Source organism: Anomaloglossus baeobatrachus, chromosome 11 (genome assembly GCF_048569485.1).
Source record: "Anomaloglossus baeobatrachus isolate aAnoBae1 chromosome 11, aAnoBae1.hap1, whole genome shotgun sequence".
Lineage (NCBI taxonomy): Eukaryota > Metazoa > Chordata > Amphibia > Anura > Aromobatidae > Anomaloglossus > Anomaloglossus baeobatrachus.
Window position 1 is genome coordinate 454,137 of NC_134363.1, and position 26,255 is coordinate 480,391.

At 47.1% G+C, this 26,255-nt stretch overlaps 1 protein-coding gene across 1 annotated transcript in view; it reads left to right on the forward strand.

The window, feature by feature from the left end:
* Window positions 1-327: 327 nt before the first annotated feature.
* LOC142257088 (protein-arginine deiminase type-1-like) overlaps window positions 328-26,255 on the forward strand; it is an 85,749-nt gene continuing 59,821 nt past the window's right edge. Inside the window, 1 exon segment of the mRNA XM_075329165.1 lies at window positions 328-540. Within this exon segment, the coding sequence (XP_075185280.1) occupies window positions 449-540 (92 nt within the window). The 5' untranslated portion in view covers window positions 328-448.

Sequence of the window (26,255 nt, forward strand, 5' to 3'; positions counted from 1 at the left end):
AAGTCAGCGTCAGCAGAGGGTAGCGAGAGAACAGACCACCAAGGGGGAGATGTCCACACACCGCTCTGTGCTGCTGAGTTATACCGCCATATTGTGCATGGTCAGTCAGTGTCCGGCTAGTTTGTGCCCTGTAGCAGCGGCATGTTGTTACTTTGGCGCTCCGGCACTGATCGGTGGCAGCGGTGTGATGGACACTGCACGTGTGGCGACCGACGATCAGACCCGAGTTGTAGGATTGGATCCCGTGTCTGTCCTGACGCCAGGTAAGTGTTCACGCCCCTAACATATATACATATATATGAGGCTTGGACAGAAGCCACAGAACTCGCTGCCTCCTGTCAGGACGGTGAACACTCTCTGCAGGCGCCGCCCCGCGTGACTGACGCCTGCCAACGACTCCGCTAATCACCCCAACGCCGTCACTGCCGCCAGGAACCCCGAGGAGACGATGTCTGAGGACAGGGCCATCCCCGTCACCCACCGGAGGGCCACGTACGAGGTCTGTGTGGTCGGGATCGAGACCGCCATCGACATCCACAGGTGCGTCCTTTACTGTAAATATCGTCCCTTTTTATCCGTAAACCCTAAACCCTGGCATCTGGAGGGTTAACGCCCCTCCCCCGCCATCCCAGCGCTCACACTTCTTTACGCCGGGGGACATCTTCTGCCATAATCTGCTTTTCTATCTCCAAAAATGTTGCAGTTTGTAAAGACGGAGCTCAGTGATTGGTGGAGAGGAGACAATGGACACAATGTAACAAATCCTCAGCTGTGAGGAGCAGAAAGGCTCCATTCACTGACAGCAAGCGGAGATCTGGGAGGAGTCTCATCCATAATCTGGAGAAATGTGCGCTGAGATACCCTGTGCTGAGATACCCTGTACTAAGATACCCTGTGCTGACATACATTGCGCTAAGATACCATGCGCTGAGATACCGTGCGCTGAGATAGTCTGTGCTGAGATACCGTGTGCTGAGATACTCTGTGCTGGGATACCGTGCGCTGAGATACCGTGTGCTGAGATAGTCTGTGCTGAGATACCGTGTGCTGAGATAGTCTGTGCTGAGATACCGTGTGCTGAGATACTCTGTGCTGGGATACCGTGCGCTGAGATACCGTGTGCTGAGATACTCTGTGCTGAGTGATTGGATGTGGGTTTTTGGGCATCACCTGGTGTCAGTTCGGGTTTAGGACAGATCTTCCCGGGGTGTGAGATCCACAAAGGACAGCAGGATTCACCCACAGAGCTGACAATCTAGTGTCCGGGGCCGCATCTCACACTTGTTTCAGTGTAAATCATCTGAACGTTTGCTGCTTGATCAGTGGGATCCACATAAGCCACGGATTGCCCGTCTCCATAGCTGTAGTCCATGGATCGCCCATCTCCATAGCTGTAGTCCACGGATCGCCCATCTCCATAGCTACAGTCCACAGATCGCCCATCTCCATAGCTGTAGTCCACGGATCGCCCATCTCCATAGCTGCAGTCCACGGATCGCCCATCTCCATAGCTACAGTCCACGGATCGCCCATCTCCATAGCTACAGTCCACGGATCGCCCATCTCCATAGCTACAGTCCACGGATCGCCCATCTCCATAGCTGTAGTCCACAGATCGCCCATCTCCATAGCTACAGTCCACGGATCGCCTGTCTCTATAGCTGCATTCAACAAATCGCTCATCTCCATAGCTGCAGTCCACGGATCGCCCATCTCCATAGCTGCATTCAATGAATCGCCCATCTCCATAGCTGCAGTCCACGGATCGCCCATCTTCATAGCTGTAGTCCACGGATCGCCCATCTCCATAGCTGCAGTCCATGGATCGCCCGTCTCCATAGCTGTAGTCCACGGATCGCCTGTCTCTATAGCTGTAGTCCACGGATCGCCTGTCTCTATAGCTGAAGTCCACGGATCGCCCGTCTCTATAGCTGTAGTCCACGGATCGCCTGTCTCTATAGCTGTAGTCCACGGATCGCCTGTCTCTATAGCTGAAGTCCACGGATCGCCCGTCTCTATAGCTGCAGTCCACGGATCGCCTGTCTCCATAGCTGTAGTCCACGGATCGCCTGTCTCTATAGTTGCAGTCCACGGAGCGCCTGTCTCTATAGCTGTAGTCCACGGATCGCCTGTCTCCATAGCTGCAGTCCACGGATACGGCCCAGGATTTCTCGAATCTCCACATTTCGAGGGATGTTCCCTGCACACGGATGTGATTGACAAGAGCCTGTGACTCAGACAGAGATTGACAGGCGACGATGGTCGGATTCCAGGGATTTACTGCGGGGCGTGACGGAGGCAACACTAACAGAACTGTCCGCTCCTCACCCCATGAGCACAATGGAGGACACCACGGATTGGGGAGGGGTCCGGCCATGACTCACACAGGGAGAAATGAGGGGGTTCAGTGAGCTGACACAAGTTCGGGGCCCCTGGTGCGGCTCCTCTTCAGATGATGAATGAAGCTGAAGGAATCCTGAGACCTGGAGGATGTTACAATGTATCAGTCTAGATACTGGATCCATTGTGACAAACCCTCAGCTCAGCACAAGTAATAGGTCTCTGAATGTATGCGTCTCACAAATGTCTGATAGATCCAACTGTGGGGGCAAGATGGGTCCGCTGCCAGCAATCAGGGTACCTGGGGGAGGTCTGAGGGTGGAGACTGGGTGGGGGGTGAGGACCGGTGATCGGCAGAGTACCTTGGTGGGAGTCTGGGTTGAGGACCGGTGATCGGCGGGGTACCTGGGTGGGGGTGAGGACCGGTGATTGGTGGGGTACCTGGGTGGGGGTCTGGGGTGAGGACCGGTGATCGGTGAGGACCGGTGATTGGTGGGGTACCTGGGTGGGAGTCTGGGGTGAGGACCAGTGATTGGTGGGGTACTTTGGTGGGGGTCTGGGGTGAGGACCGGTGATCGGCGGGGTACCTGGGTGGGGGTCTGGGGTAAGGACCGGTGATTGGTGGGGTACCTGGGTGGGGGTCTGGGGTGAGGACCGGTGATCGGTGAGGACCGGTGATTGGTGGGGTACCTGGGTGGGGGTCTGGGGTAAGGACCGGTGATTGGTGGGGTACCTGGGTGGGGGTCTGGGGTGAGGACCGGTGATCGGTGAGGACCGGTGATTGGTGGGGTACCTGGGTGGGGGTCTGGGGTGAGGACCGGTGATTGGTGGGGTACTTTGGTGGGGGTCTGGGGTGAGGACCGGTGATTGGAGGGGTACCTGGGTGGGGTCTGGGGTGAGGACCTGTGATTGGTAGGGTACTTGGGTGGGGGTGAGGACCAGTGATTGGTGGGGTACCTGGGTGGGGGTGTGGGGTGAGGACCGGTGATTGGAGGGGTACCTGGGTGGGGGTCTGGGGTAAGGACCGGTGATTGGTGGGGTACCTGGGTGGGGGTCTGGGGTAAGGACCGGTGATTGGTGGGGTACCTGGGTGGGGGTCTGGGGTGAGGACCGGTGATCGGTGAGGACCGGTGATTGGTGGGGTACCTGGGTGGGGGTCTGGGGTGAGGACCGGTGATTGGTGGGGTACTTTGGTGGGGGTCTGGGGTGAGGACCGGTGATTGGAGGGGTACCTGGGTGGGGTCTGGGGTGAGGACCTGTGATTGGTAGGGTACTTGGGTGGGGGTGAGGACCAGTGATTGGTGGGGTACCTGGGTGGGGGTGTGGGGTGAGGACCGGTGATTGGAGGGGTACCTGGGTGGGGTCTGGGGTGAGGACCTGTGATTGGTAGGGTACTTGGGTGGGGGTGAGGACCGGTGATTAGTGGGGTACCTGGGTGGGGGGCTGGGGTGAGGACCGGTGATTGGTGAGGTACCTGGGTGGGGGTCTGGGGTGAGGACCTGTTATTGGTGGGGTACCTGGGTGGGGGTCTGGGGTGAGGACCGGTGATTGGTGGGGTACCTGGGTAGGGGTCTAGGGTGAGGACCGGTGATTGGTGGGGACCGGTGATTAGTGGGGTACTTGGGTGGGGGTCTGGGGTGAGGACCGGTGATTGGTGAGGTACCTGGGTGGGGTTCTGGGGTGAGGACCGGTGATTGGTGGGGTACCTGGGTGGGGGGTCTGGGGTGAGGACAAGTGACTGGTGGGGTACCTGGGTGGGGGTGAGGACCGGTGATTGGTGGGGTACCTGGGTGGGGGTCTGGGGTGAGGAACAGTGATTGGTGAGGTACCTGGGTGGGGGTCTGGGGTGAGGACCAATGATTGGTGGGGTACCTGGGTGGGGGTCTGGGGTGAGGACCTGTTATTGGTGGGGTACCTGGATGGGGGTCTGGGGTGAGGAACGGTGATTGGTGAGGTACCTGGGTGGGGGTCTGGGGTGAGGACCGGTGATTGGTGGGGTACCTGGGTGGGGGTCTGGGGTGAGGACCTGTTATTGGTGGGGTACCTGGGTGGAGGTCTGGGGTGGGGACTGGTGATTAGTGGGGTACTTGGGTGGGGGTCTGGGGTGAGGACCTGTTATTGGTGGGGTACCTAGGTGGAGGTCTGGGGTGGGGACCGGTGATTAGTGGGGTACTGGGTGGGGGGTCAGGACCAGTGATTGGCGGGGTCACTGCGGGCAGAGTCTCTGTAGTTTGTGTCACCTGATGAGTCAGGGGCGGTGATTATGGGATTACTGTCATACTTCTGCCTCCAGTCACCGGGGATGTGACCGGCGCTCCTGTATGGAGATGTCACCGGGGATGTGACCGGCGCTCCTGTATGGAGATGTCACCGGGGATGTGACCGGCGCTCCTGTATGGAGATGTCACCGGGGATGTGACCGGCGCTCCTGTATGGAGATGTCGCCGGGGATGTGACCGGCGCTCCTGTATGGAGATGTCACCGGGGATGTGACCGGCGCTCCTGTATGGAGATGTCACCGGGGATGTGACCGGCGCTCCTGTATGGAGATGTCACCGGGGATGTGACCGGCGCTCCTGTATGGAGATGTCACCGGGGATGTGACCGGCGCTCCTGTATGGAGATGTCGCCGGGGAAGTGACCGGCGCTCCTGTATGGAGATGTCACCGGGGATGTGACCGGCGCTCCTGTATGGAGATGTCACCGGGGATGTGACCGGCGCTCCTGTATGGAGATGTCACCGGGGATGTGACCGGCGCTCCTGTATGGAGATGTCACCGGGGATGTGACCGGCGCTCCTGTATGGAGATGTCACCGGGGATGTGACCGGCGCTCCTGTATGGAGATGTCACCGGGGATGTGACCGGCGCTCCTGTATGGAGATGTCACCGGGGAAGTGACCGGCGCTCCTGTATGGAGATGTCACCGGGGATGTGACCGGCGCTCCTGTATGGAGATGTCACCGGGGAAGTGACCGGCGCTCCTGTATGGAGATGTCACCGGGGATGTGACCGGCGCTCCTGTATGGAGATGTCACCGGGGATGTGACTGGCGCTCCTGTATGGAGATGTCACCGGGGATGTGACCGGCGCTCCTGTATGGAGATGTCACCGGGGATGTGACCGGCGCTCCTGTATGGAGATGTCACCGGGGATGTGACCGGCGCTCCTGTATGGAGATGTCACCGGGGATGTGACCGGCGCTCCTGTATGGAGATGTCACCGGGGATGTGACCGGCGCTCCTGTATGGAGATGTCACCGGGGATGTGACCGGCGCTCCTGTATGGAGATGTCACCGGGGATGTGACCGGCGCTCCTGTATGGAGATGTCACCGGGGATGTGACCGGCGCTCCTGTATGGAGATGTCACCGGGGATGTGACCGGCGCTCCTGTATGGAGATGTCACCGGGGATGTGACCGGCGCTCCTGTATGGAGATGTCACCGGGGAAGTGACCGGCGCTCCTGTATGGAGATGTCACCGGGGATGTGACCGGCGCTCCTGTATGGAGATGTCACCGGGGATGTGACCGGCGCTCCTGTATGGAGATGTCACCGGGGATGTGACCGGCGCTCCTGTATGGAGATGTTACCGGGGATGTGACCGGCGCTCCTGTATGGAGATGTCACCGGGGATGTGACCGGCGCTCCTGTATGGAGATGTCACCGGGGATGTGACCGGCGCTCCTGTATGGAGATGTCACCGGGGATGTGACCGGCGCTCCTGTATGGAGATGTCACCGGGGATGTGACCGGCGCTCCTGTATGGAGATGTCACCGGGGATGTGACCGGCGCTCCTGTATGGAGATGTCACCGGGGATGTGACCGGCGCTCCTGTATGGAGATGTCACCGGGGATGTGACCGGCGCTCCTGTATGGAGATGTCACCGGGGATGTGACCGGCGCTCCTGTATGGAGATGTCACCGGGGATGTGACCGGCGCTCCTGTATGGAGATGTCGCCGGGGATGTGACCGGCGCTCCTGTATGGAGATGTCACCGGGGATGTGACCGGCGCTCCTGTATGGAGATGTCACCGGGGATGTGACCGGCGCTCCTGTATGGAGATGTCACCGGGGCAGTGACCGGCGCTCCTGTATGGAGATGTCACCGGGGATGTGACCGGCGCTCCTGTATGGAGATGTCACCGGGGATGTGACCGGCGCTCCTGTATGGAGATGTCACCGGGGATGTGACCGGCGCTCCTGTATGGAGATGTCACCGGGGATGTGACCGGCGCTCCTGTATGGAGATGTCACCGGGGATGTGACCGGCGCTCCTGTATGGAGATGTCACCGGGGATGTGACCGGCGCTCCTGTATGGAGATGTCACCGGGGATGTGACCGGCGCTCCTGTATGGAGATGTCACCGGGGATGTGACCGGCGCTCCTGTATGGAGATGTCACCGGGGATGTGACCGGCGCTCCTGTATGGAGATGTCACCGGGGATGTGACCGGCGCTCCTGTATGGAGATGTCACCGGGGATGTGACCGGCGCTCCTGTATGGAGATGTCACCGGAGCGGTTCCACCGGGCGCCACCAGCAGCCGTCAATCAGGGAGCCTTTATTATCTGACTCCTGGAAGCGTCTCCTGAAATACTCTGTGCTGCTCCAGTCACTCTCATGCTCAGACTTGCCATTTCCGTTTTTTAACCCTTATTTCTCTGGGTTTTCGTTGCCGTCTTCTGCTTCATGAAATTCTCGATTTTTCTGCCTTTGACCTGAGCTTAGTGCAAAATGAGAAGAATTCACCCCAAAACCTGATTCCCCCCCCCATGTGACCGGCCGGGAACAAGAGCAGCACATTCCTGAAATACTCTGTGCTCCATAATAATAACACAAACATCTACCAGTAATTCCTGCTCCTAGATGACACCGAGGTCCGATGATGATGATGAAGTATTTATAGTAGAATAATGCTCAGTGACACGTTGTATCCAGATGTGTAATTATCACCAATCACAGGAGCGAGTCACAAATTACATCCGACATTTACACAAATCTGTCACCGGCGACTCACACCGGACATGTGCACCCCACCGAACACCGATCCAGGAGCAGCCGACCCCAAAACCCCTGTATATACACTGCACAGTGCCACTTCCCCTGTCCTGTATACTGGGTGTAATCCTCAGTACCTGTATTATTCTGTATATATACACTGCACAGTACCACTCCTCCTGTCCTGTATACTGGGTGTAATCCTCAGTATCTGTATTATTCTGTATATATACACTGCACAGTACCACTTCCCCTGTCCTGTATACTGGGTGTAATCCTCAGTATCTGTATTATTCTGTATATATATATATACACTGCACAGTACCACTTCTCCTGTCCTGTATACTGGGTGTAATCCTCAGTACCTGTATTATTCTGTATATATACACTGCACAGTACCACTTCTCCTGTCCTGTATACTGGGTGTAATCCTCAGTATCTGTATTATTCTGTATATATATATATACACTGCACAGTACCACTTCTCCTGTCCTGTATACTGGGTGTAATCCTCAGTACCTGTATTATTCTGTATATATACACTGCACAGTACCACTTCTCCTGTCCTGTATACTGGGTGTAATCCTCAGTACCTGTATTATTCTGTATATATACACTGCACAGTACCACTTCTCCTGTCCTGTATACTGGTTGTAATCCTCAGTATCTGTATTATTCTGTATATATACACTGCACAGTACCACTCCTCCTGTCCTGTATACTGGGTGTAATCCTCAGTGTCTGTATTATTCTGTATATATACACTGCACAGTACCACTCCTCCTGTCCTGTATACTGGTTGTAATCCTCAGTATCTGTATTATTCTGTATATATACACTGCACAGTACCACTCCTCCTGTCCTGTATACTGGGTGTAATCCTCAGTGTCTGTATTATTCTGTATATATACACTGCACAGTACCACTCATCCTGTCCTGTATACTGGGTGTAATCCTCAGTATCTGTATTATTCTGTATATATACACTGCACAGTACCACTCCTCCTGTCCTGTATACTGGGTGTAATCCTCAGTATCTGTATTATTCTGTATATATACACTGCACAGTGCCACTTCCCCTGTCCTGTATACTGGGTGTAATCCTCAGTATCTGTATTATTCTGTATATATACACTGCACAGTACCACTTCTCCTGTCCTGTATACTGGGTGTAATCCTCAGTATCTGTATTATTCTGTATATATACACTGCACAGTACCACTCCTCCTGTCCTGTATACTGGGTGTAATCCTCAGTATCTGTATTATTCTGTATATATACACTGCACAGTACCACTCCTCCTGTCCTGTATACTGGTTGTAATCCTCAGTATCTGTATTATTCTGTATATATACACTGCACAGTACCACTCCTCCTGTCCTGTAGACTGGGTGTAATCCTCAGTGTCTGTATTATTCTGTATATATACACTGCACAGTACCACTCCTCCTGTCCTGTATACTGGTTGTAATCCTCAGTATCTGTATTATTCTGTATATATACACTGCACAGTACCACTCCTCCTGTCCTGTATACTGGGTGTAATCCTCAGTGTCTGTATTATTCTGTATATATACACTGCACAGTACCACTCCTCCTGTCCTGTATACTGGGTGTAATCCTCAGTATCTGTATTATTCTGTATATATACACTGCACAGTACCACTCCTCCTGTCCTGTATACTGGGTGTAATCCTCAGTATCTGTATTATTCTGTATATATACACTGCACAGTGCCACTTCCCCTGTCCTGTATACTGGGTGTAATCCTCAGTATCTGTATTATTCTGTATATATACACTGCACAGTACCACTTCTCCTGTCCTGTATACTGGGTGTAATCCTCAGTATCTGTATTATTCTGTATATATACACTGCACAGTACCACTCCTCCTGTCCTGTATACTGGGTGTAATCCTCAGTATCTGTATTATTCTGTATATATACACTGCACAGTGCCACTTCCCCTGTCCTGTATACTGGGTGTAATCCTCAGTGTCTGTATTATTCTGTATATATACACTGCACAGTACCACTTCTCCTGTCCTGTATACTGGGTGTAATCCTCAGTATCTGTATTATTCTGTATATACACACTGCACAGTACCACTCCTCCTGTCCTGTATACTGGGTGTAATCCTCAGTATCTGTATTATTCTGTATATATACACTGCACAGTACCACTTCTCCTGTCCTGTATACTGGGTGTAATCCTCAGTATCTGTATTATTCTGTATATATACACTGCACAGTGCCACTTCTCCTGTCCTGTATACTGGGTGTAATCCTCAGTACCTGTATTATTCTGTATATATACACTGCACAGTGCCACTTCCCCTGTCCTGTATACTGGGTGTAATCCTCAGTATCTGTATTATTCTGTATATATACACAGCACAGTACCACTTCTCCTGTCCTGTATACTGGGTGTAATCCTCAGTGTCTGTATTATTCTGTATATATACACTGCACAGTACCACTTCTCCTGTCCTGTATACCGGGTGTAATCCTCAGTATCTGTATTATTCTGTATATATACACTCCACAGTACCACTCCTCCTGTCCTGTATACTGGGTGTAATCCTCAGTATCTGTGTATATATACACTGCACAGTACCACTTCTCCTGTCCTGTATACTGGGTGTAATCCTCAGTATCTGTATTATGCTGTATATATACACTGCACAGTACCACTCCTCCTGTCCTGTATACTGGGTGTAATCCTCAGTATCTGTATTATTCTGTATATATACACTGCACAGTGCCACTTCTCCTGTCCTGTATACTGGGTGTAATCCTCAGTATCTGTATTATTCTGTATATACACACTGCACAGTACCACTCCTCCTGTCCTGTATACTGGGTGTAATCCTCAGTATCTGTATTATTCTGTATATATACACTGCACAGTACCACTTCTCCTGTCCTGTATACTGGGTGTAATCCTCAGTATCTGTATTATTCTGTATATATACACTGCACAGTGCCACTTCTCCTGTCCTGTATACTGGGTGTAATCCTCAGTACCTGTATTATTCTGTATATATACACTGCACAGTGCCACTTCCCCTGTCCTGTATACTGGGTGTAATCCTCAGTATCTGTATTATTCTGTATATATACACAGCACAGTACCACTTCTCCTGTCCTGTATACTGGGTGTAATCCTCAGTGTCTGTATTATTCTGTATATATACACTGCACAGTACCACTTCTCCTGTCCTGTATACCGGGTGTAATCCTCAGTATCTGTATTATTCTGTATATATACACTCCACAGTACCACTCCTCCTGTCCTGTATACTGGGTGTAATCCTCAGTATCTGTGTATATATACACTGCACAGTACCACTTCTCCTGTCCTGTATACTGGGTGTAATCCTCAGTATCTGTATTATGCTGTATATATACACTGCACAGTACCACTCCTCCTGTCCTGTATACTGGGTGTAATCCTCAGTATCTGTATTATTCTGTATATATACACTGCACAGTGCCACTTCTCCTGTCCTGTATACTGGGTGTAATCCTCAGTATCTGTATTATGCTGTATATATACACTGCACAGTACCACTCCTCCTGTCCTGTATACTGGGTGTAATCCTCAGTATCTGTATTATTCTGTATATATACACTGCACAGTGCCACTCCTCCTGTCCTGTATACTGGGTGTAATCCTCAGTACCTGTATTATTCTGTATATATACACTGCACAGTACCACTTCTCCTGTCCTGTATACTGGGTGTAATCCTCAGTGTCTGTATTATTCTGTGTATATACACTGCACAGTACCACTTCTTCTGTCCTGTATACTGGGTGTAATCCTCAGTATCTGTATTATTCTGTATATATACACTGCACAGTACCACTTCTCCTGTCCTGTATACTGGGTGTAATCCTCAGTATCTGTATTATTCTGTATATATACACTGCACAGTACCACTTCTCCTGTCCTGTATACTGGGTGTAATCCTCAGTATCTGTATTATTCTGTATATATACACTGCACAGTACCACTTCTCCTGTCCTGTATACTGGGTGTAATCCTCAGTATCTGTATTATTCTGTATATATACACTGCACAGTACCACTCCTCCTGTCCTGTATACTGGGTGTAATCCTCAGTACCTGTATTATTCTGTATATATACACTGCACAGTGCCACTTCTCCTGTCCTGTATACTGGGTGTAATCCTCAGTATCTGTATTATTCTGTATATATACACTGCACAGTGCCACTTCCCCTGTCCTGTATACTGGGTGTAATCCTCAGTGTCTGTATTATTCTGTATATATACACTGCACAGTACCACTTCTCCTGTCCTGTATACTGGGTGTAATCCTCAGTATCTGTATTATTCTGTATATATACACTGCACAGTACCACTTCTCCTGTCCTGTATACTGGGTGTAATCCTCAGTATCTGTATTATTCTGTATATATACACTGCACAGTACCACTCCTCCTGTCCTGTATACTGGGTGTAATCCTCAGTATCTGTATTATTCTGTATATATACACTGCACAGTACCACTCCTCCTGTCCTGTATACTGGGTGTAATCCTCAGTATCTGTATTATTCTGTATATATACACTGCACAGTGCCACTTCCCCTGTCCTGTATACTGGGTGTAATCCTCAGTGTCTGTATTATTCTGTATATATACACTGCACAGTACCACTTCTCCTGTCCTGTATACTGGGTGTAATCCTCAGTATCTGTATTATTCTGTATATACACACTGCACAGTACCACTCCTCCTGTCCTGTATACTGGGTGTAATCCTCAGTATCTGTATTATTCTGTATATATACACTGCACAGTACCACTTCTCCTGTCCTGTATACTGGGTGTAATCCTCAGTATCTGTATTATTCTGTATATATACACTGCACAGTACCACTTCTCCTGTCCTGTATACTGGGTGTAATCCTCAGTATCTGTATTATTCTGTATATATACACTGCACAGTACCACTCCTCCTGTCCTGTATACTGGGTGTAATCCTCAGTACCTGTATTATTCTGTATATATACACTGCACAGTGCCACTTCTCCTGTCCTGTATACTGGGTGTAATCCTCAGTATCTGTATTATTCTGTATATATACACTGCACAGTACCACTCCTCCTGTCCTGTATACTGGGTGTAATCCTCAGTATCTGTATTATTCTGTATATATACACTGCACAGTGCCACTTCCCCTGTCCTGTATACTGGGTGTAATCCTCAGTATCTGTATTATTCTGTATATATACACTGCACAGTACCACTTCTCCTGTCCTGTATACTGGGTGTAATCCTCAGTATCTGTATTATTCTGTATATATACACTGCACAGTACCACTCCTCCTGTCCTGTATACTGGGTGTAATCCTCAGTATCTGTATTATTCTGCATATATACACTGCACAGTACCACTCCTCCTGTCCTGTATACTGGGTGTAATCCTCAGTATCTGTATTATTCTGTATATATACACTGCACAGTGCCACTTCCCCTGTCCTGTATACTGGGTGTAATCCTCAGTGTCTGTATTATTCTGTATATATACACTGCACAGTACCACTTCTCCTGTCCTGTATACTGGGTGTAATCCTCAGTATCTGTATTATTCTGTATATACACACTGCACAGTACCACTCCTCCTGTCCTGTATACTGGGTGTAATCCTCAGTACCTGTATTATTCTGTATATATACACTGCACAGTACCACTTCTCCTGTCCTGTATACTGGGTGTAATCCTCAGTATCTGTATTATTCTGTATATATACACTGCACAGTGCCACTTCTCCTGTCCTGTATACTGGGTGTTGTCACAAACCACCGGGGGGGTCACTCAGAAATCCCCCGCGCTGGCTACCAGTACGTCACAATCGGGGGGTAACAAGTGGGGGTCACCCCTCCTTTATACCTCCCGACCGACAGACAGAGCACGTGATGCGCTCTCTAGCGCCCCTCTTATAGTCAGGCCAATTATGGAATTGCCCGACAATAAGCAAGGAGGCCGCTATACTACTTATGCCGATTATTGAAGGGTCCCCGGTGAGAGTAGGGTATATATTCCCCCGACCTCCGCGGGCGGAATATATAAAACCTCCCCGAATCTCACTGGCCTCCCCACAATAATCCTTGGCACAATTCGCTGCCACCAACCGCTTCACGGTAACTATTAGCCGAACACACAGACGTGGGATTCAAGATCGAGATAACAGAACAGCCCAAGATTAATTATATAATTTAATCAGCCTAAAGCACACTAGAAACTACAATATATACAATAGGGACTCTACAGAATATACATATGTCAGAGTACAGTTACAGATAAAGCATGTTTTACAAACAGGCATACACAGTTCCAGCAGTTACCTTGTTGCGTCTGGCCACAGGGGGGCGCTGTAGGCCAGGTTTCTAGGATCCTTCCCACAGATGTTTCCTACACGTGCCCCCAGCGAAAAGAACCCTGGAAAATGGCCGAAGTAGGGTTATCAACCTGGGCAGATCCAGGTCCCCTCCTACCTTAGTGACCTCAGAGGGAGCACTGCTCCACCCCTGGCTTGAGTTATGGACAATCCACAACATGGAATATGGGCCATAACTTTGCCTGGGAGCGTCGTAGGCGGACGCCAATGCTCTCATTGTGACAGTTATGAATTTAGCTACAGAACGAGGGGACTCATGACCTGTCTGCCAGTTCCCCATTGGCTGATATCACGCCTGGGGCATTTCCCAATGTCCTGCTCCCATAAAAAGGGTGTGCCGGCATCGTCCGCATGCGGAGACACCATTTTTATGGTTGCCATATTTATCAAAAATATGGCTTGCGAGATATGAACCATTTTTTACTGGAGTCGTTCTGTCTGGCTATTTCCATAGCCTTGCTAACTAGCTAGCAGCCCCCACTACAGGGTCACGGCAGGGAGTCATCCTGTGTCCATTGTCCCTAAGCCACCTCATTTCCATATCACAGGACATGGCCATGGAGGTGTAAGTGGAACACTGAGAACAAGAAGGGAGGGGGGCACTGCCAGGGAGTGATGAGGGATTATGACTGGAGTCATAATTCATCTTCATATCCCGGGATTTGCCTCACAGGTGTAATCCTCAGTACCTGTATTATTCTGTATATATACACTGCACAGTGCCACTTCCCCTGTCCTGTATACTGGGTGTAATCCTCAGTGTCTGTATTATTCTGTATATATACACTGCACAGTACCACTTCTCCTGTCCTGTATACTGGGTGTAATCCTCAGTATCTGTATTATTCTGTATATACACACTGCACAGTACCACTCCTCCTGTCCTGTATACTGGGTGTAATCCTCAGTATCTGTATTATTCTGTATATATACACTGCACAGTACCACTTCTCCTGTCCTGTATACTGGGTGTAATCCTCAATATCTGTATTATTCTGTATATATACACTGCACAGTACCACTTCTCCTGTCTTGTATACTGGGTGTAATCCTCAGTACCTGTATTATTCTGTATATATACACTGCACAGTGCCACTTCTCCTGTCCTGTATACTGGGTGTAATCCTCAGTATCTGTATTATTCTGTATATATACAGTGCACAGTACCACTTCTCCTGTCCTGTTTACTGGGTGTAATCCTCAGTGTCTGTATTATTCTGTATATATACACCGCACAGTACCACTTCTCCTGTCCTGTATACTGGGTGTAATCCTCAGTATCTGTATTATTCTGTATACATACACTGCACAGTACCACTTCTCCTGTCCTGTGTACTGGGTGTAATCCTCAGTATCTGTATTATTCTGTATATATACACTGCACAGTACCAATTCTCCTGTCCTGTATACTGGGTGTAATCCTCAGTATCTGTATTATTCTGTATATATACACACACACACTGCACAGTACCACTTCTCCTGTCCTGTATACTGGGTGTAATCCTCAGTATCTGTATTATTCTGTATATATACACTGCACAGTACCACTTCTCCTGTCCTGTATACTGGGTGTAATCCTCAGTATCTATATTATTCTGTATATACACTGCACAGTACCACTTCTCCTGTCCTGTATACTGGGTGTAATCCTCAGTATCTGTATTATTCTGTATATATACACTGCACAGTACCACTTCTCCTGTCCTGTATACTGGGTGTAATCCTCAGTATCTGTATTATTCTGTATATATACACTGCACAGTACCACTTCTCCTGTCCTGTATACTGGGTGTAATCCTCAGTATCTGGATTATTCTGTATATACACTGCACAGTACCACTTCTCCTGTCCTGTATACTGGGTGCAATCCTCAGTATCTGTATTATTCTGTATATATACACTGCACAGTACCACTTCCCCTGTCCTGTATACTGAGTGTAATCCTCAGTATCTGTATTATTCTGTATATACACTGCACAGTACCACTTCTCCTGTCCTGTATACTGGGTGTAATCCCCAGTATCTGTATTATTCTGTATATACACTGCACAGTACCACTTCTCCTGTCCTGTATATATACACTGCACAGTACCACTTCTCCTGTCCTGTATACTGAGTGTAATCCTCAGTATCTGTATTATTCTGTATATACACTGCACAGTACCACTTCTCCTGTCCTGTATACTGGGTGTAATCCCCAGTATCTGTATTATTCTGTATATACACTGCACAGTACCACTTCTCCTGTCCTGTATACTGGGTGTAATCCCCAGTATCTGTATTATTCTGTATATATACACTGCACAGTACCACTTCTCCTGTCCTGTATACTGGGTGTAATCCTCAGTGTCTGTATTATTCTGTATATATACACTGCACAGTACCACTTCTCCTGTCCTGCATACTGGGTGTAATCCTCAGTATCTGTATTATTCTGTATATATACACTGCACAGTACCACTTCTCCTGTCCTGTATACTGGGTGTAATCCTCAGTATCTGTATTATTCTGTATATACACTGCACAGTACCACTTCTCCTGTCCTGTATACTGAGTGTAATCCTCAGTATCTGTATTATTCTGTATATACACTGCACAGTACCACTTCTCCTGTCCTGTATACTGGGTGTAATCCTCAGTATCTGTATTATTCTGTATATATACACTGCACAGTACCACTTCTCCTGTCCTGTATACTGGGTGTAATCCCCAGTATCTGTATTATTCTGTATATATACACTGCACAGTACCACTTCTCCTGTCCTGTATACTGGGTGTAATCCTCAGTATCTGTATTATTCTGTAGATACACTGCACAGTACCACTTCTCCTGTCCTGTATACCGGGGGAAATCCTCAGTATCTGTATTATTCTGTATATACACTGCACAGTACCACTTCTCCTGTCCTGTATACTGGGTGTAATCCTCAGTATCTGTATTATTCTGTATATATACACTGCACAGTACCACTTCTCTTGTCCTGTATACTGGGTGTAATCCTCAGTATCTGTATTATTCTCTATAAATACACTGCACAGTACCACTTCTCCTCTCCTGTATACTGGGTGTAATCCTCAGTATCTGTATTATTCTGTATATACACTGCACAGTACCACTTCTCCTGTCCTGTATACTGGGTGTAATCCTCAGTATCTGTATTATTCTGTATATATACACTGCACAGCACCACTTCCCCTGTATACTGGGTGTAATCCTCAGTATCTGTATTATTCTGTATATATACACTGCACAGTACCACTTCTCCTGTCCTATATACTGGATGTAATCCCCAGTATCTGTATTATTCTGTATATATATACTCTGCACAGTACCACTTCTCCTGTCCTGTATACTGGGTGTAATCCTCAGTATCTGTATTATTCTGTATATATACACTGCACAGTACCACTTCTCCTGTCCTGTATACTGAGTGTAATCCTCAGTATCTGTATTATTCTGTATATATACACTGCACAGCACCACTTCTCCTGTCCTGTATACTGGGTGTAATCCTCAGTATCTGTATTATTCTGTATATATACACTGCACAGTACCACTTCTCTTGTCCTGTATGATGGGTGTAATCCTCAGTGTCTGTATTATTCTGTATATATACACTGCACAGTACCACTTCTCCTGTCCTGTATACTGGGTGTAATCCCCAGTATCTGTATTATTCTGTATATATACACTGCACAGTACCACTTCTCCTGTCCTGTATACTGGGTGTAATCCTCAGTATCTGTATATATACACTGCACAGTACCACTTCTCCTGTCCTGTATACTGAGTGTAATCCTCAGTATCTGTATTATTCTGTATATACACTGCACAGTACCACTTCTCCTCTCCTGTACACTGGGTGTAATCCTCAGTATCTGTATTATTTTGTATATACACTGCACAGTACCACTTCTCCTGTCCTGTATACTGGGTGTAATCCTCAGTATCTGTATTATTCTGTATAAATACACTGCACAGTACCACTTCTCCTCTCCTGTACACTGGGTGTAATCCTCAGTATCTGTATTATTCTGTATATATACACACTGCACAGTACCACTTCTCCTGTCCTGTATACTGGGTGTAATCCTCAGTATCTGTATTATTCTGTATATATACACTGCACAGTACCACTTCTCCTGTCCTGTATACTGGGTGTAATCCTCAGTATCTGTATTATTCTGTATATATACACTGCACAGCACCACTTCCCCTGTATACTGGGTGTAATCCTCAGTATCTGTATTATTCTGTGTATATATACACTGCACAGTACTACTTCTCCTGTTCTGTATACTGGGTGTAATCCTCAGTATCTGTATTATTCTGTATATACACTGCACAGTACCACTTCCCCTGTCCTGTATACTGGGTGTAATCCTCAGTATCTGTATTATTCTGTATATATACACTGCACAGTACCACTTCTCCTGTCCTGTATACTGGGTGTAATCCTCAGTATCTGTATTATTCTGTATACATACACTGCACAGTACCACTTCTCCTGTCCTGTATACTGGGTGTAATCCTCAGTATCTGTATTATTCTGTATATATACACTGCACAGTGCCACTTCTCCTGTTCTGTATACTGGGTGTAATCCTCAGTATCTGTATTATTCTGTATATATACACTGCACAGTACTACTTCTCCTGTCCTGTATACTGGGTGTAATCCTCAGTATCTGTATTATTCTGTATATATACGCTGCACAGTACCACTTCTCCTGTCCTGTATACTGGGTGTAATCCTCAGTATCTGTATTATTCTGTATATATACGCTGCACAGTACCACTTCTTCTGTCCTGTATACTGGGTGTAATCCTCAGTACCTGTATTATTCTGTATATATACACTGCACAGTACCACTTTTCCTGTCCTGTATACTGGGTTTAGTCCTCAGTATATGTATTATTCTGTATATATACACTGCACAGTACCACTTCCCCTGTATACTGGGTGTAATCCTCAGTATCTGTATTATTCTGTATGAATACACTGCACAGTACCACTTCCCCTCTATACTGGGTGTAATCCTCAGTATCTGTATTATTCTGTATATATACACTGCACAGTACAACTTCTCCTGTTCTGTATACTGGGTGTAATCCTCAGTATCTGTATTATTCTGTATATACACTGCACAGTACCACTTCCCCTGTATACTGGGTGTAATCCTCAGTATCTGTATTATTCTGTATATATACACTGCACAGTACTACTTCTCCTGTCCTGTATACTGGGTGTAATCCTCAGTATCTGTATTATTCTGTATATATACGCTGCACAGTACCACTTCTCCTGTCCTGTATACTGGGTGTAATCCTCAGTATCTGTATTATTCTGTATATATACGCTGCACAGTACCACTTCTTCTGTCCTGTATACTGGGTGTAATCCTCAGTACCTGTATTATTCTGTATATATACACTGCACAGTACCACTTTTCCTGTCCTGTATACTGGGTGTAGTCCTCAGTATATGTATTATTCTGTATATATACACTGCACAGTACCACTTCCCCTGTATACTGGGTGTAATCCTCAGTATCTGTATTATTCTGTATGAATACACTGCACAGTACCACTTCCCCTCTATACTGGGTGTAATCCTCAGTATCTGTATTATTCTGTATATATACACTGCACAGTACAACTTCTCCTGTTCTGTATACTGGGTGTAATCCTCAGTATCTGTATTATTCTGTATATACACTGCACAGTACCACTTCCCCTGTATACTGGGTGTAATCCTCAGTATCTGTATTATTCTGTATATATACACTGCACAGTACTACTTCTCCTGTTCTGTATACTGGGTGTAATCCTCAGTATCTGTATTATTCTGTATATATACACTGCACAGTACTACTTCTCCTGTCCTGTATACTGGGTGTAATCCTCAGTATCTGTATTATTCTGTATATATACGCTGCACAGCACCACTTCTCCTGTCCTGTATACTGGGTGTAATCCTCAGTATCTGTATTATTCTGTATATATACACTGCACAGTACCACTTCTCCTGTCCTGTATACTGGGTGTAATCCTCAGTCTCTGTATTATTCTGTATATATACAGTGCACAGTACCACTTCTCCTGTCCTGTATACTGGGTGTAATCCTCAGTATCTGTATTATTCTGTATATATACACTGCACAGTACCACTTCTCCTGTCCTGTATACTGGGTGTAATCCTCAGTATCTGTATTATTCTGTATATATACACTGCACAGTACCACTTCTCCTGTCCTGTATACTGGGTGTAATCCTCAGTATCTGTATTATTCTGTATATATACACTGCACAGTACCACTTCTCCTGTCCTGTATACTGGGTGTAATCCTCAGTACCTGTATTATTCTGTATATATACACTGCACAGTACCACTTCTCCTGTCCTGTATACTGGGTGTAATCCTCAGTGTCTGTATTATTCTGTATATATACACTGCACAGTACCACTTCTCCTGTCCTGTATACTGGGTGTAATCCTCAGTACCTGTATTATTCTGTATATATACACTGCACAGTACCACTTCTCCTGTCCTGTATACTGGGTGTAATCCTCAGTATCTGTATTATTCTGTATATATACACTGCACACTACCACTTCTCCTGTCCTGTATACTGGGTGTAATCCTCAGTGTCTGTCCTATTCTGTATATATACACTGCACAGTACCACTTCTCCTGTCCTGTATACTGGGTGTAATCCTCAGTATCTGTATTATTCTGTATATATACACTGCACAGTACCACTTCTCCTGTCCTGTATACTGGGTGTAATCCTCAGTACCTGTATTATTCTGTATATATACACTGCACAGTACCACTTCTCCTGTCCTGTATACTGGGTGTAATCCTCAGTATCTGTATTATTCTGTATATATACACTGCACAGTACCACTTCTCCTGTCCTGTATACTGGGTGTAATCCTCAGTACCTGTATTATTCTGTATATATACACTGCACAGTACCACTTCTCCTGTCCTGTATACTGGGTGTAATCCTCAGTATCTGTATTATTCTGTATATATACACTGCACAGTACCACTTCTCCTGTCCTGTATACTGGGTGTAATCCTCAGTACCTGTATTATTCTGTATATATACACTGCACAGTACCACTTCTCCTGTCCAGCAGAGTGAAGGCAGATAGCCGTAACGTACATGACTGAGGCAGTGATAGATCCAGGAAAGGGTTAAGGAGTAAGGGATGGGGTTTTTACCTAAGGAATGTGGTGGGGGGTGAGCCAGCAGGAGGAGAGACGGGGGGGGGGGGGGGGGGGGGGGGGGGGGGGGGGGCAGGGGCCATATAAGAAATAGGTCCCATGTTAAGGTGTCATTCCTTTGTCCTGGACTCAAAGACTGAACCAGCAGTATGGATGCCTTGCTGAAGAGCGTTCAGGCCGCGGCTTTGACATGTAGGCCCGAATGGATTCAGGCCCAGCTAGACGAATTGCTGAAGAATGCCCGGGATACAGCATCTGTCCCTTCTGAACTTTCTGAACATCAAACTCTAAGAAGATCAAGACCTCCTGAGAGACTAACTTCTGAAATGGCCAATAGGACTCACAATAGGATCATAAGTCCTTCCGTTACCTCTAGGAAAAGAGCAAAGCGCAGCACGGCCTCTGATCCTGCTTACAAACCAGGAAGGAAACTACAAAACCAGAATAACAAGGGACAGAGAAAAGAGCCCGACCATCTAACCAGAGAGACTCCAAGAAGTGCAAGGAGAAAGTCCAGCTCTACTGATGTGCCAGCCAGAGAAGCAGCCACACAAGCTACAACTGACGTGACCACAGCCCACCATGAATCCATAGAACTTCCTCAACAAACTTTGCATCATTCTAGAAGACATCATACGGCCTCACCCCAGGAAATAAACCAACACGGGGGGATGGGCTTAGGACACACAACATTTCCGGATCCGGGTTCTCATTACACGAGGAGTGGCAGGAATCCAAAAAGACAACTGCGCAAAAGTACTTTAACCAGACAAAGACTTCTTCGGCCGGCTCAGGATATGAGTCCGGCAAGAAATCTACAGCTACAAGACTCAGAAGAGATTCCAGACAATGACTATGACACAGATAACGACTGCCCACTAGAGGGCAGCAGCACGCAGCACTTCAATAATGGAGGGGCTGTAGAGACTATAACTAATACGTCACGGACGGCTGGTCAACCTAGGACGCAGCCAGGTATTGGTGAGAACACTTTTTCTTGTCCTATATCTAGTGTAACAACACCTGTAATGAGTCCAGGGGGCGCAGTTGGGGGTACAGTTCCCGGCAATGTAGGATGGGATCTTAATTCAGTAGTACAGCAATTAGTGTCCGGGGTTAAGGAGGCTTTGAGTCAGTCTAGCTTACCCATAACTTCTTCTCCTATTGCTGCATGGTGCGGGAATGGTCGCCGGACACCGGAGGTGGTAAGTCAGTCGTGTGCTGATCCAGAGACACAGGAGGACGCAGTAATTTCACAAGGGGTTCCATTATCTGATGCAGCAAAAGGAGAATTATATGTATGTTTTGAGGGTCCTCTAGGAATTCATTTGAAACAGGAGGTTAGGGAGAAGATTTGGGCCGACGAATATGTGGAAATATTTTCATTATTGCCCTTAGAAAAATATAACTTGGATAGAGTAAGGTTTGATGAGAGGAAAAGAGAGGAACAAGAAAGACGGTATTGTCTCATCCCCCAAACATTTAGCAATTGGTTCCATGCCTTTGCCATATTAGCAAGTGTAATAGGCCAAAAAACTCCTGAACATTGCTCTGCCTTATTTTGTTACATGAATTCTATCGGGGAGGCGCACCGTGCGTATGGAGGTTTAGCATGGCTGCGCTATGATGAGCAGTTTCGCCAACGAAAGGCTGGTCGCCAAGGGATTCGTTGGGATCACAAAGATATTAGTTTATGGATGCGTCTCATGACAGCGCCACGTGGGGTTAATCAGCCCTTTCAGGGCTATGTCGGCAGATCATCAGCAATCGGATTGTCGGCAGCAAACAGAAAAGGTTGCTGCTGGCAGTTCAATGATAGCCAGTGCAGATTCGGAAACACATGCAGGTACAAACATGAATGCAGCTTCTGTAGTGGAAACCATAGCCTATCAAAATGCTTTAAACGAAATAACACCCCAACAGCAGAGATTAACCAAAAAGGGGGAAACCCCAATTAGACTCGGGGAGATGGTGGGCTATCTAAGCAGGTACCCAGATAGAAAAGCAGCACAATTGCTGGGGGAGGGTTTCTCAGAAGGTTTTAAGATCCCATCTACTTCAGGCCCATTAACCTGTTCTCGTAACCTTGCTTCAGCTTATACATATTCTCACATTGTCTCCACAAAACTAAACAAAGAAATTGACCTGGGCCGCATGGCAGGCCCATTCCCCAAAATGCCAATAGAAAACTTAAGGGTCTCTCCATTGGGGGTGGTCCCAAAGAAGGAACCCAATAAGTTTAGGCTGATCCATCATCTGTCCTTCCCTCATGGAAGCTCAGTTAATGATGGAATCGATCAGGAACTTTGCACAGTCTCGTATACTTCATTTGATACAGCGATTGCATGGGTACAGAAGTACGGCAGAGGAGCTTTAATGGCAAAAACAGACATTGAAGCTGCCTTTAGACTCTACCAGTCCATCCAGAAAGCTTCCATCTCTTGGGTTGTCAGTGGCAGGGAATGTTTTATGTAGACTTGTGTTTACCGATGGGCTGCTCCATCTCATGCTCCTTGTTTGAATCATTTAGCACATTTTTGGAGTGGGTAGTAAAGAAGGAAGCCGGCGTGCGTTCTGTCCTGCATTATCTAGATGATTTCCTATGTATTGGTCCACCAAAGTCATTTGTTTGTGCTTCATTATTGGCAGCGATTCAGTCGGTTTTTAAGTGTTTTGGAGTACCGTTAGCATCAGATAAAACAGAAGGCCCGTCTACACTTATCAAGTTTTTAGGAATTTTGATTGACAGTGAAGCAATGGAGTGCAGATTACCGGATGACAAGGTCAGTGATCTGCTGGAGGCAGTCAGAGAAGCTAGATCTCACCGTAAGATCAGATTAAAGGATCTACAATCGCTGTTAGGGAAAATGAACTTTGCGTGTCGCATTATTCCAATGGGTAGAGTTTTTTGTAGGCGCCTAGCTGCAGCTACCTCAGGCATAACCTTTCCACATCACTTTGTGCGGCTGGCTAGAACATTAAAGGACGATCTGGCGGTATGGGAACAGTTCTTAATAGAGTTTAATGGGAGGTCATTGTGGATCAGACCACCGGTTTCAAATTTTGATCTAGACATCCACACTGATGCAGCGGGGTCAACTGGTTTTGGAGCATATTGTTCGGGACAGTGGTGTGCAGATAGGTGGCCAGAGAGTTGGAGAAACAAGGGGTTAACACGAAACTTAGTACTCCTTGAATTGTTCCCCATAGTGGTTGCTTGTGAAATTTGGTACAATATTTTCCAAAACCGAAAAGTGAGATTTCATTGTGATAACTTGGGAGTTGTAGAAGTCATCAACAAACAATCAGCGTCTTCCCTGCCTGTTGTTACGTTGCTGCGTCATCTAGTGCTGCGCTGTTTAAAGTCACATTGTCAGATTACAGCTGTGCATGTCCCCGGTGTTTGCAATTCTGTGGCTGATGCTCTGTCTCGTTTTCAGTGGGACAGATTCCGTTCGTTAGCCCCGATGGCAGAGGTACAAGGCAAGAAGTGTCCGGATTTTCTGTGGTCACTGCCAGTGACACTGCATACGCTCTGATAGAACGGTCTGTGGGTGTAAGCACATGGCAGAGGTACCAGTCAGCATGGAGGGAATGGGAAGACTTGTGTGCTCTAGTGGGACATGATGCCAGGTTACATGACAATGTTTCCTTGTTGTTATTTTACATTAGCAGGGCCTTTGTGGACGGTACTTCATTGTCCAGTATTGATAGTAAAATGTCTGGATTAGCTTTTTGGTTTAAGTTGCACGACTTCACTGATTACACAAAGCATTTTTTAGTTAAGCAGGCCCTAAAGGGTTACAGGAAAAGTTGTAAGAAGACCAGAGATAAACGGCGTCCGATTTCTTTCCAGTTATTGCAGCAGATACTGAGTGTACTAGGCCGAGTCTGGAGCAGTCCCTTTGAAGTGTTTCTCTTTAGTTGTGCATTCACACTGGCCTTTTTTGGCGCTTTTAGAATCAGCGAGTTGGTGGCGAGTAGCTCCACCAGAAGTGGGGGTCTACAAGACGAGGACGTGCATCAGTACACAGACAGACGGGGTCTACAAGACGAGGACGTGCATCAGTACACAGACAGAGGGGGTCTACAAGCCGAGGACGTGCATCAGTACACAGACAGATTAGAATGTTTTCTGGCAAAGTCAAAAACTGATCAACAGGGTAGAGGAAAATGGATCACATTGTTTCCTTTAAGCGGGTCCAGGGCCTGCCCGGTCATCTGTTTTAGAAACTATGTCTCAAGAAGGCCAAATATCCAAGGTTCATTACTAATTCATGAGGATTGTAAGTCATTGTCACAATTTCAATTCACAGCAGTTCTTAAAAAATGCCTGACAATATTGGGAGAGTCTCCAAATGCATTCACTTCACACTCATTTAGGATAGGAGCAGCCACAGAAGCTGTAGATGGGGCTTAGAGCCTGACATAGTTAAAAAAATCGGGAGATGGGAATCGAGCAGATTTAAGAGTTACATTCGATTACATTTATTATAAATGGCGTACATGTATATATATGTGTACATTGTGGTAATCTTATAGTAGTTGTGTCTTCATTTAGACAATTGTGTGATAATTGTGTTTTTGTTTTTTGTTTTAGCTGAACAGCAATGCCTGGTTTGGATCATGGGACATTCATTTGTTTTTTGGGGGGCCTTACGTGCAGCAGTCAGGCCTAATGGCAAACAGTTGGGGTTGCCCAGTTCCTTGGCACGGGTGACATGGATAGGAAAGAGGGGAATGCAGTGGCATCAGCTGTTAAAAGAAATCCAGTATCATGTGGAGTTCTACCGCCCCCCGGACGTCTTACTTATCCATTTAGGTGGTAATGATTTAGCAATAAGAACATCAAGACATTTAGTTAGGAACATAAAGCTTGATATGTTGAATTTATGGAGGTCTTACCCAGAAACAGTGGGGGTCTGGTCGGATATAGTAGCTAGACAAATGTGGAGAACAGCGCGATCAGTGGCTCGCATCAATAATACAAGGATAAAGGTTAATAAAAAAATAACAAAATTTGTGTTGGAAAACGGAGGGGTGGCCATACGTCACCAGATGCTGGAAAATACAAAGGAACATTTTTGGAGAGATGATAAGGTACATCTTAATGACATTGGCATTGATATATGGATGTTGGGAATACAAGAAGGAGTAGAACGAGCCATTAAGTTGTGGAGGAACTCACTCTTGTAAGGTGTCACAAGAGCGAGTCTTGGCGGGATGTGGTTGTTTAAACCCCCTCTTTG